Source organism: Gobius niger (genome assembly GCF_951799975.1).
Source record: "Gobius niger genome assembly, chromosome: 6".
Classification (NCBI taxonomy): domain Eukaryota; kingdom Metazoa; phylum Chordata; class Actinopteri; order Gobiiformes; family Gobiidae; genus Gobius; species Gobius niger.
This window is the reverse complement of record NC_136857.1, coordinates 14098246-14111133: the sequence shown is the minus strand read 5'-3', so window position 1 is coordinate 14111133 and position 12888 is coordinate 14098246. Positions and strand designations below refer to the sequence as shown.

At 41.0% G+C, this 12888-nt stretch overlaps 2 protein-coding genes across 4 annotated transcripts in view; one reads left to right on the top strand and one right to left on the bottom strand.

Moving 5' to 3' along the window:
* LOC306963986 (myosin light polypeptide 6) overlaps nt 1-12888 on the bottom strand; it is a 164509-nt gene that overhangs the window by 81591 nt on the left and 70030 nt on the right. The window lies entirely within an intron of this gene.
* Nucleotides 1-12888, top strand: part of znf385a (zinc finger protein 385A) — a 78693-nt gene that overhangs the window by 46719 nt on the left and 19086 nt on the right. For all 3 annotated transcript variants that reach the window (XM_079559295.1, XM_079559294.1, XM_079559296.1), the window contains one exon: nt 3542-3652. In XM_079559295.1, coding sequence (XP_079415421.1) covers nt 3542-3652 — 111 coding nt within the window. The remainder of the gene's footprint in view (nt 1-3541; nt 3653-12888) is intronic.

Here is a 12888-nt window from a genome sequence, read left to right as displayed (position 1 = left end):
AAAGGTTCAAAACCAAAGAGGGGAAACTGGATAATAATTATTTTCAATGATGTAATGCGGTAAAAGTTTGGAATTGGAGTGTATTCCGGACTATAAGTCACACTTTTTTTCACAGTTTGACTGGGGGTGCAACTCATACTCAGGTGCGACTTATATATCAAAATATATAATTTCATGTCTGTTATTTTCCCACTGACAGCTGCTAGAGGGCGCTCTAGGCTTGTGTACCAGTATCTGCTACTCCTGTACGGTTGTACAATGACAAATAAGCAAAGTGCTTGAACAACGTGCTGCCAGGAGAAGCTTGTAAACGGTGGTAGTTGCCAAGGCTGGTGCGACTTATACTCTGGAGCGACTTATATATGTTTTTTTCTTCTTCGTTATGCATTTTTTGGCTGGTGCAACTTATAGTCCGGAACATACGGTAAATAGTATCGGTTTAGTTAGCGAGGTTCATGTGTTTAGTTGTTTGACATCTAGTTCTGGAGGAGTTAGTTTCCCAGTGGTTTCATTTTGACTTAACCGTATTACAAACCCCTGCATGTATCGACAGAATCTAAAAAAGTACATAAATGAATGTGAGAGGGAATGACCTTAGCGTACGTCTCTGTATGACCCTTGCAGCTACTCGACCCTGATGTATGAGGTGACATAACAAAAATAAGTGAAAGACAATTGTAGTACTTGAATAGATACACGTGGGCTATTCTATCACACTTTTGCTGATAGTAGTATAATATTACTTAAATCTATTATTCATACAGCGATGATGTTTCAGATAGGTTCATAAGTTCATTCACCTTTCAGTGGCTGGTCTCTCTCTGTAAACAAACGCGGATCCAGAAAAAAAGCCGACCCTTCTTTTGCAAGCTTAATTAAATGTGTCTCCAGGTTTATTATGCCTCATTGCAAAAAGTAACATTATTTGACTGGACCCTGACCTCGGGCCACCTGCACGTCTCCATTATCACAGATTACTTCAGCCTGTTTCTAGGGGAAAATTCTGGGAGTTGTGGACATTTGAGTTTGAGGAGCAGCCAGATGAGATAAGAGTGTGCGATGGGAGGACGTCCGGGACAGGGGGCCTCCAAATTCCCTTTCACTTCTCTGCTTTTCCTTCCCCATCACTTCCTCCTTCCCTCCATCTCCTGATTCATGCAGCTCTCCAGATGGCCTGTCTCTGTACCATCCTGTCACATAGCCACATGCCTGCACTCGGTTTGACATGTTTCCTCACGGTTGCTGAGTAACTCTTCTTCAAAAAAAAAACTTGAATAGTTTAAGGCCTGCAATATGCTTTTTCTTACTGTCCCTCCTCAGGCCAAATTCATCAGCTGTTTGTGTGTAAGATGACACTCTCTAGGCATCAAATAGCCTTGAGATATAAGTGTATTCATGTGTTTGGTCAAAACTGAAGCAAAGAGCCAATTTTTTAATCATTTCTCCATTGCAACTTGGACATATTTTTGGATTATTCTTTTTTTTCACAAAGCATAAACATGGCATCACATTTGTTTGAAAGATCTCCTCATTTATTTCTATTCTGACAATCCCACTGCTTTACTTGTCTGCATTTTGAACCGCTCACCAGCCGTTGACGCCAGGCTAATGATCATTAAGCTAACTTCAGCTTCAAACATAGGCCCCGTTCCAATTACTTATCTGATCAACGCAAAACAGAGGGATTAGCCACTGACATGCTAATGCTAGCCGGTTAAATTTATACAAGGTGCTTAAGTCACCACTGATGATTGACAATGCAGCTGAAACTATTAACACTCTCCAAGGACTGCCTGGATTGGAAACTGATCTGGGATCTGGGATTAACATGTTGTCAACACCTCATAACAATACTTTCTATATAAAGTTGCACAGAACACTTGGCTAGCATTGTGTTGAGGTGAGTGGGAGAGGTTTTAAATTGTTAAATTGTTGTTCCATTATTGTGATTTATTTATTTCATTGTTTGTCGAAGCCATAACAGTAACATTTCACACCAAAAAAACGTATAAAATTCAAGCATTTATTGGTTTGTTGAATAATACCTCAACAAGCGTACATCTGGAATAGGCCACTGTTTTTGCATACTGAGATATGTTCTTACCTGAGCTTGGAACGACTAATGTAACCATATTTAGATAGGGGAAACGTGGAAGAGCTTGGTCGCTTCTAACTTTACCCCGTTTGGCCCTATAGAGGAGAGGAGGAGAGGCTAAGTGCTAACAACATCCTTGGTCTTTTTACATGACTGAGTGCACGCACAAAGACCAGACAGGTACGCATCAACTCGTCTAAGCTCAAGAACATAATCTCAGTATGGAAAAACGGTGGCCTGCTCCTTTAAGTATGCTTCTTGAGTGGCCTCGCCTCTCCTCAGACGTGACTCGTCTCCATGGAGATTTGTTATTTTTCCTTGACTTGTCACAAAATTGAAGGTTTATACATTAGTTCCTTTTCCAAATGCTTTATTGTTGTGATAATTGGAGAAAAAAAAGCTGAGCATCGGGAACAAATTTATCGTTTCTTTTGCTCTTATCTTATGATGCAGCCCCATAATAATAGAAATGTTATGAATTCACTGTTTCTATGGAAATCCGCCATGTTCGTGGACACTAGCAAACATTTTCCATAGACTACTATGAGCTAAAATAAGGTAAAGCCATGGAACAACTCCACGACGAGTCACTACTGGTAAATACATCTAACACACTGTAGTGTCCAAGTGTTTTAATGGAAACAATAACTCCTGTATTATATTGTATTGAATCTTCTGCTGTGTCTTGTCAAGGTGCACTATGCAACTGTTTATGTAAAAAAAAGAAAAAGTTAATGTTAGTGCGTATTTGACCTTTCAGTGACCCAGCGGGTGTGTGGGTGGTTAGTTAGCTTGGCGCCTTTATTTTCCGTCCCAGTGGCTCCAATGATGCTTCAGGATCAATTTTATTTCAGGTTTTTAAGGATTTCTGTTTCTGTAATATAACCATGGATACGATTTGATCATCAATTGATCCTGGAGCGTCCTACAGGCCACTGGGATGAAAAATCAAAGCGTTGTGCTACCCCCACCCAAGCATCCACTGGGTCACTGAAAGGTCAAACATGCACTAATATCAGCTTTTCTTTACATAAAAGTTGCATAGTGTGCCTATAAGTTAATTTAGTCAGAAAATCTGTACCCCTTTGTCCAGTGTGGTCACAACAAAATGTGCTGAGTTGTTGACGCTTAAGAAAAGCATTTGGGGAATGGAGTTGAAGACAAGGACATCTCTTGAAATAGTTTATTAGGGAAGCTCCACGCCATCATGGACTCAGTGAAAATCTGTGTGAAATAATGTCACCGCATTGTTGGGTAAAGATGTTTGAGTGCCCCATGCATCAAACTGAAGGCAGAGGTCACACTGTGCTGAACCCTTCATTGTAATGGCCTGTCCTGTCCACTCTGACATAAGGAGCTCAGAGACCCTGCTGTATGAATTATCGCTCCCAGGCTTTTCCTGCTCTTATTATTTTTCTCTTTGTGTCCTCTCTTCTGATCTCTCAGATGGATCCGGTGCAGAAGGCCGTGATCAACCACACGTTTGGAGTCCCACTGGTCAAAACCAAGAGGCCGGTCATCTCCTGTAACGTCTGTCAAATACGCTTCAACTCAGAGGTACAGAGCATGGACATTTATTTTCTTGTAGCAGATTGTACTAGCGGTAAATATGGCCGACTGGCTTCTGTATGTAAATGTCAGACCATCTTATCGACAGCTCACTTTTATGTAACGCATATGAGTGTTTCTATGGCCGTCCGCCCTGCTTCACCTTGCCATCTCATTTGATTAATTCAAGTAGATATTGTGCGATCAAGAAACGAATAGCAGCTCATAGTTAGATCAACCACCTCCTTTTGGTCGCTCAACCGCCTTTAACTGTTTTAAGTTGAATAGATTTTTCATTGTATGACTACAAAGGAAATGCTGGATTTGGTTTTCTGTAGAGGGATCTGCCAAGTGCAACAACATGATCATAACAACATGGTGATCACATTTTCATTTTTTATTCCTGTTTGTATACGAGAAAGGGTGTGCACACAGGAGCAGAATAGATAGAAGTCTAAAATTCAGTAAAAGAATTGTTGACTACAAAACTAGTGTATTTATTATTATTATGATTATGAGATTTCCCCCAAAATGTAGCCACATGAAGCTTAAGTGGTGCCGCCTGAGGACATGTTGGAATTATACTTAAATTAGACTAAAATTAGTTTTTGCGCAAAAAAACAAATTCACATATTCTCAGTGTCCCCCATGATCATTTTATCAGTCAATTAAAGTTTGTTTTTCTTCAGTTGCGATTAATCTGATTAGTTGGTGTGTCAAGCTGCTGTTGTAACTAAAATCCAAATCTACCAGCGTTTGGCCAGTCGGCTTGTGTTTACGTCGAACCTGGCTAATGCTACGCTTTTACGCTACATTTGACATTCTTTTATAATCCTTGCTTTCCCCAACTGTGTTCATAAGGCCCCACATCCTGTTTGCTCTCCCGAGGATCTGCTCCATTTGTTAGTATTAAACTTCAGCTGTCCACAGTCTGTGGAATTTAATTTGTTTTATGAGCCCAAAAATCACAAAAGCCCAGAAACAGAAGAGCAAGCTGACGGCACAAGTTGTCTAAACAGTGAAGTGCAAATTTGTTTACGTTACACATTTAAAGGTGGTGTAAAGACAAGACAATATATATGTAGTGACCAACTTTTAGCGAGTGATATTAGTGTCTTTAAAAAGCATCCCATAAGACCATCCTGGATGTAAACATTAATCTTTTGGCTTTAAAATGTGAATTTCCCCCAGCTGGATGATCCTATCCTGATAGTGAACACATGTTAAAGGCATTTTTAGTGAGTCACTAAATCAACATGGTCAAATTAATCTTGCATGCTTTATTTCTGTTTCTATTTCAGTCATTTTGGACATATGGTTCAGTTCATTGTCATCATGAATTTAATGTGAGTTTAATCACATATTGTACCCATGGGCAACCATAATAGATGACTAATAATTAAAGCAAACATCATGTGGAAGTGTTTCTAGTCCTACACCAGGCTAACTCACTATTATTCCAGGGATTTCAAGTGATGTAAAATCACAGGAAATGTTTATGTGACTGAAACCCATGAATAGACCTATAGAGACAGTGAACCACATCAGTGCCAAGTGTGCACTGTATCATTTGGCTGCACCAGGGCCAAGGCATGCTCCCATCCACAGGCCTCAGCGCTAGGGTGTGGAGCAGAGCTATATATACTCCCCAGGTCTACAATCACGGCCTCATGTGGCCACAGAAGCACAAGCCTGTAATCTGTCTCACTCACCACTGTAAATCTCCCGTCGGCAGGAAGCACTTTTATTGAGGAGACATCGCAGTGTTGTGTTTTGATCTGTGTTGTTCAATATGGAAAGAGGCTCTTAATCCTTTATACATCATGAATAGAAAAGAATGAAGTTAAATATACCTTTCTGCGGCTGCACAGTGGTGCGTGGTTAGTGCTTTTGCCTGACTGCAAGAAAGTCTGTCCCGGACCAGGTCAGCCTTTTTCAGTTTGCCTTTTGTCTGCTTCTGGGTGCTTTGGTTTGCCCTACCACTAAAAACATGTACAAAAGACTGCTCTCAGGGCCAGATCTCCCCTGAGAAAGAAATTCTCTTTTTCTATATGGTTTTAAAGCTAAAACATTTCTCCTCCCCTTCTCAAAGCATAGACCAGTAGTGGTGTGTGTGTATCTTGAATCTCATGGACATCTGTTGACGGCGTGTGTCCCGGTATAGGTCCACGCTGGCTAATAACAAACATGGGACTAGTGTGAATGCGTCTTCCAGCTCCTCTCTCTCATTGTCACTTCTGAATCTGCAGTGCATCAGCCATCGGGAATGTATGTGACAGCTCATGTATATAGTTTGTCCTGCTGCCCCACTAAGCTCCCTCCCTCAGAATACTTCAGACGGACTCCCTACCCACGCGGCTCTCTTTTACATAATAGCACATCAAGCTGAATATTTCATGGACTGAAATAATACGACGGGATACTGTGCAGATTAGAGAGAGACTTGTGCAGCTCGGGTTTGAGATAAAAGTCCTTTCCTCTTGGCTTGATGTTTTTGGCGCCCTCCACCTGAACACTGTTGCTTGAATCAGAGCATTTGAAACCGCTTGCTCCTCATTTAATCTTGTAGCATCATCAGAGGCGGTTCTTTGACAGGCCCAATCATGCCGCCCTGCCCCGACCCAGCGCTATCTCGCTATTTCACGCTTCATTTTATTAACAATTCACCCAGCACATTTGATTATTCTTCCCCGTCTTCATCTCTCTCTCCCTTCTTCTCTTTAGCCTTTTCTCCCGTGTGTCTTTCCCTTTTCGCTGCATTATTTACGTCGTGGAAATGCCTAAAATTGCCTGCCACTACTTATTTTTTGATGCATCCGTCACGGCCGTGTATTAGTGTCTGGGTCTGACAGCGCCGTTGCATCTTGGGATCACGGCTGGGGTGCGTGTCCTGCGTGGTGCTAAAGGCATTATGTTTTATGCAGAATAACCTTGTGCTGGTGCTGCATTAGTGACATCACAGCTCTGCATTGACCAATGTCACCGCTACTGCAGTGTGAGCTCCTGCATGCGCCGTTCTCCCCAGTCTCCTTCACACGCTCCCGTCCGTTCACAGCTCTCTCACTTTTCACTTCCTCTTTTGCTTTTCTCACCGTTTGATCTGAAGCTGCAGCTGCTACACTCCAGCTTCACAGTGCTCTCCCTCAAAAAGATAGTTACCCACTTGTGCACTTTGAGCACATGATGAAAAACACACACACATTCCGCTGTCAATGGTGACCGTTAATGGCCGGTACTAAATGTAGCAATAATGATGTGGTCATTTGAGAGAGATGGAACCACCGGAAAGCCAATGAATGTGAATTAAAGTCAGCCTCGGTTATGACTGCACAATATTGCGATATACAACAACAACAATAGTATTTCAATTTTTTACACTGAATAAAAGAAAAAAGACACGGCATGTTTATGTAAACCGCGCATTTCGTACACAAGGCAACTCAGTGGGCCTTACAAAAGACGTTACAATAAACTTACAATAAACTTACAATAAGGTTAAAGTTAAGGCAAATATAAAAACATCAAGACAAGAAGGACAAACGGCCATTGACGGGTGGTGGGGCTGGCGCAGAACGCCGGGGGCGTGGTTAGGGAGGGGGTATGTGTGTGCGGTTGTTTACAATTCTGAAAGTCAGTGTTATGTAAAATATGAGCCAAGGAGCTCAGTCCATATCTGGTTTAGCCCCGTGGCTTGGCCTTGAAGGGAAAGTGTTGAAAGCGTTAGAGAGATCCAGAATTATTCCAGTAATATTTCATACATTTATAATTAATCAGCTTTTACTTGGTTTCAGCATTAGTTCAGTTCTCCAGAGCAGGTAGTTCCATTTACAGTTCATCCCTTTTCCTGCCAAAATATAGTCCTCCTTTTGTCCGTCTCCACAGCGAGCTGCCAGGTCGAATACAACAGTCTTTCGTTGTGCGTTACTATTTAATCAAATCGGGTCCAAAATAGACTTTGATGACATCCTAAACCAGGGCCAAAACAAGATAGAACAAAATGGAAGTAAAGCAAAGAAAAATTATGAACAAAATTTAACTTTTGCACATTCGTGAGCAAGCGTGCATTTATTTAGTTTGCTATCATGTGTAAATCTCTATTGTGGCTTCCTGCAATATAGATTTTGCGTCACCTAATTTTGCAATGACAACAATTGGTGACACACTTATTCTCCTTTTCATTATGTGACTTCTTTATCGGACAGATTTCTTTCCATCTTCCTGTCCTTTATCCATGCTGCTCTCTGATGGTCAGCTGTTGGCCTGTTGATCCTTCGGCCTCTAGACGGGGGTTAGGCAAACTTCTGGAGCTGTCTGTCTGCGCACCGCCGTATAACTCTCGATCCATCTCAAACCTCTGAGATCACTTTTCTTTTCTTATGTCCATGCCCTCCCTGTATTTCTGCCATTCTTAATCAAAGGACTTTGCCTGCTCTCACTCTTAAGACCCCACAGTTTGGGTGCAGACTCTCAAAGGGATTGCTAAATCGAGACACACTTCAGATTTACAAGAAGCATGTGATATTGTCCTTCCTTTACATGCCTGGGGACACGTACAGTGTGGGTACAGTACATTGGGGCTCATAGGCATTACCCATCAGCCCCCCTGCTTCTTTTGTCAGGCCGTCTCGCTGTGATCCTGCGGTCAACACAATGTTCTAAGTGTCACTCAAAATATTCCCGGCTTTCAGCGCATATGGCAGCTGTCAGCTCCTCTTCAAGACACACTGATCCCGAGACTTTATACTAATCTCGTTTTAGGATCGTTTTATGCGTTTTGTGTGGTCAAAGAGCACGTGATGTGACAGGTGAAGTCCATTTAACACACTTTTGGAAAACTGGCCGTCATAATTGCAATAGTACTAATAATAGGACCCATCGTTATAATTATATGACTTAGGACTAGGAGTGACAATATATCGATTTTCTGATATATTGCGATATTTTGAGGAACTATACGATACAGATACTTTTAAGGCAGCAGTGCTCCACTGTTTTCACAGCCAATAGAGGCCAATAATGGTCAAGAATTCAGTAGTGCTGCCAATAGAGGACCCGACACTCACACAAATATATTCCTTTTTATAACTATAAAAAAAGATTCATTTGGGGTTCCTATTTCCTTTTGAAATAGGACTGTGGTTTCTAGTTTATTTAAATGGAATGAAGTGATGCCTCGGAGAGATATATAGTACCATCTTCAGTGTGTAAGTCGGGGATCATTTATTAAAACAGAAAGAGGTAAAAATGTAAAATGAGAAGTATAATGTAGTATGTTAAAATAAAGTTGTTGTTTTTTTGCAATATATCGATTATCACAGTATCGGTGTATTCTGAGATTATCGTTATCGTATGCCATGTATCACGATGGCCGCCCTAACTTTAGCAAAACTCTACAAAAAATGTGAAGATGCTCGAACCCATCCACCTACTCATCCCCATTTGCTTATAGTCATTTTTTTGTTTTTATGCTTTTAACACATCATCTTCAAGTTAAAATGTTTCACCTGCCTAAAAGAAATCATCTGTCATCGCCTGTCAGAACTCAGGAGTCCGAATGTTCCACCTGATCACTGTACGAGCCCTCGTCCACTGTGTGCAAATGGTGTGACACCTAAAAGGTTATATAAATATCCCTTGATCCATGTGCGTCTTTATGTGTGTATGCCATTGCTGCACATGAGCACTAAAGCTAGACTCGTGGCGACATGTTATTATAGCAACATGTGTCCCATCCGCCATGTTGTTTTGAACATACATCCCTCAACAAAGCAACACCGGTTGCCTCCGTTATAGTGTTGTTCTCCTCTCCTTGGTTTACTGAACATATTTGTCGGTACCAAGCCTTAATAATAATAATCATGCAGTCTGTATGTTTTGAAAGCAGGTCAAAATGGGGCACATGAGCCACACAAATAGTCCAGGCATCCCGCTGACCCCAGGTTCAACCCTCAGTGGCATGTTAGTCAATGTGGCTCTAATAATGAAGACTGGAACCATGTGCTGGCAGTCACAATGTCTGCAAATACGACTGCCAAACTTTTATGAATTTGTACAGACATTTCAATAAATCTGAATATTGTAGTGACTCAGCTGTTGAATTGGAACAGTCAATTTCAGTTTTTTTGTAGCAGTGGAACAACATTAGTTTTATCCTCCTCAAGTATTTGTGAACTCAGATAATTTTGTGTGTGTGTTGCAGTGTTGGGGAGAATGCTTTGAAATTGTATTTAGTTACTGAATACTTGCTTTGACCTCTTAACCCCCGCCTTTACCGAGCACATTGTCTCCGGTCTCCTCATTTGAAAGCTATAACCTGCAAAACTGATCTAAACGGATCTTTTTCCTCGAGTTGTTGCCGTGTTGTCGTTGCTTTTGTGTTTTTATACTTGTTTTTAACGCTTTTTTGTTGCTCTTTTGTGGGAGGGTTTTCTTGCGATTTGTCACATTTTTTTTGCTTTTTGCTAATTTTTGTTGGCATGTTTTTGTCGTTTTTTTGTTACTTCTTTGAAGAAATTTTTATTTAGGTAATGCCAAACTGGAGAAAATATGCTCGGTTTAGGTGGGAGTTAAGAGTTTAAAATGTATCTTGTAACGTATTCCTTTATTACTTTGTCTAATCAGAGTACTGTATTCTGAATATTTTGAATACCTTTAGAATACTTTAGCATTGATTGTCTTTATATTTATGTATAAATATGTTGTATAATTACAAAAATGAAGACCATGATTGTTGGAACACCTGTTAGAAATTCACTTACCATTAATGAGGAACTGAAAAACTCTCTTTGCAAATGGAACATCAGATACAGCATCATGTGATACATGTGCTGTGTTTCTATGAACTGCGGCATAAGGCGTTTAGATCTTTGTTTTATTCAGGAGGAAAAACATAAAGTTAAACAATTAAGTTCTTTCTTAATAATGATGTGCAATATGGAGCTGTACTGGATGCATTCCCTTTCTATCTAGAAAGTAACTCTATTCTAAATACTCTCAAATTAAAGTGTAACTTTTCCTGAACACAGTTAACTCAAAATTAGTATTCTAAACACACATTTAGTTACTCCCCAACACTGGCTACCAGACATACTGTATATCCTCCCACTGAAACAAATGAAGTGAGGCCTGTTTCTCCCCTTTCAAAGCTGAAAAACGAGCTGAAACTGACCTTTGAGCCAAGTTAATACACGTTTACCGTCCGTCTTGTTCTTTGCAAAGAGCTTCATGAGCTGCCGTTGCTGGACGTCGTCACAAAAAAGCTTTTTCGCTCGCTGGAATAACTGGCACGTTTTCTTTTTAGGTGCTTTAAAAGCTGAGTAGAGCCTTGAGATTTCAGTCAAGAGCAGGGGTCTGTGAGTAGCTATGATAACGTTCATATTATATCAATACAAGACTAGCATAAGAAGAGACCAATAGTGCAAGAACATGACACGTCCATTTGACTGTCAGTTAACGTAGCTCAAGTGATTTTATTTTTCAATTTCAGTAGAGAAAGGAACTTTAGCCACAATGAATGTTCTGTCCCCTTCGTTGCATATTTTAAATATATTCCTCCACTGCACATTTCACTAGCATGCACTTCTCCCCCAGTGTGACAAATGCTACCCTCCACTTCTTGCCAGAGCTAGCTTACATTACAAAGGTCAAATGTGACGTTTGAAATGCGTTAAGTTAAGAGAATGAGTTTGGACTCCAACTAATTTACTCCCTCGTTCATTGCATGTAGAAAAATATCAGGTACAGGCAGGGCTGGACTGGCCATCAGGAGATTCGGGAGTTTTCCCGGTGGGCCGACGTACTTTTGGGCCGGATGGGCCAATCACACTTGCCTGGCTAACGCCAGACTAAAATCACAAGTGATATTTAGTCTAAAATCACAAGTGATATTTAGTCTGGGGACCACCAATTCATTTTCTCGAAGGAGAGGTGTGGTTTACGAATGTCTATCACGCGTCTGCACGTTGCCATAGCCGATCGTATCATCATATCCGATGACGTATGACGTACCCGCTGTAAACTTTCGAGCTAAACTATTTAGAACACGGCCTAAAGCTTGATTGAAAAATAGCGTCGCGTCTGCTGCTGTCATGTTTGATCCGTAAATAAACATTGTTGTTTTAAAATCCGTAAATAAACTACAAGCTTCCGTATATCGAATAGCTCATCATCATCTTGCCGGTCTTGCCGCCCCTCTTCGTTCTGTGATTGGTTCCCAAATCCATGCGAAAATTTCGGCCATAGTCCCCAGGCTGCTATGCAGTTCGAAATGATTCCAGCGCACACAGCAGCAACACCGAAATAAGGCCCATAATACCTTACACAGGCCCACAATTAACGGGAAAAGCCATCAGAATCTCTATCATTACATTTATGCAATTACACAATTCCTCCGCTAGAGGGATGTGACGCCTTTTATACCCCTCTAGTGGCGCTTTCTTGAGTCATGGTTCCCAGATAATCTCGTATAATGAGCAATGGGCCTCTCGGACATAACACTCATGCCCCTCACATTGCGAATATAAGAGGAAATAGTTTATTGTAACTCCCTCCAGGACCCACAGAACCTTAGACCTCTATTTTTTATACATTTTAGACAAATGTTTGCAAAGAGGTGCATGCTGGGAGTTGTCAGGTGACTCTGTCTTGCCCCTCGTCGTCAGTGCGCGCAGTTTGTAAATCTTCTAGTTTCCATTGAAAGGATTTACAATGTTTGGCCTTTTTGGGACTTCTATTTTCACTCCACACCTCTCTAACTCCGTGGTGAGTTTTACCATTTCATTTTCAATTCAATCTACAGTGGGATCATTTGGTTGGTTTTGAGAAGTTTATTTGTGTTGCAGTCGCGAGTGGAACTTCATTAACGGAACGCACATTTTAAGATTGTAAAGTAATTTTACAAAAGTTCCTTCAAGTTATAAATGACGCTGCTCAAATCTGATGTTTAGTAGATTGATTTGTGCAAAATGTCCAATGTTCATTGCACCGACATCTGCACGGCCTAAAATCGGCTTTGTTTTCATGGAGTAACTGATTTTATCTTGACTTCTCCAGTCCTATATTAACTGATAAGAGAAAAGGGGCGGGCACAATTCATGGCGGCGCCCACGCGAACTTCCGGAATAAGGTGAATAGATGAATTGAATTGGACGAATTGAACTGGACGCTATGGACATTTTGTTGCCTGGCCTGCCAAAACGACATGCTTTTTAATCAAAACCGCAGTGGAAATTCTTACCTTTGTGGGC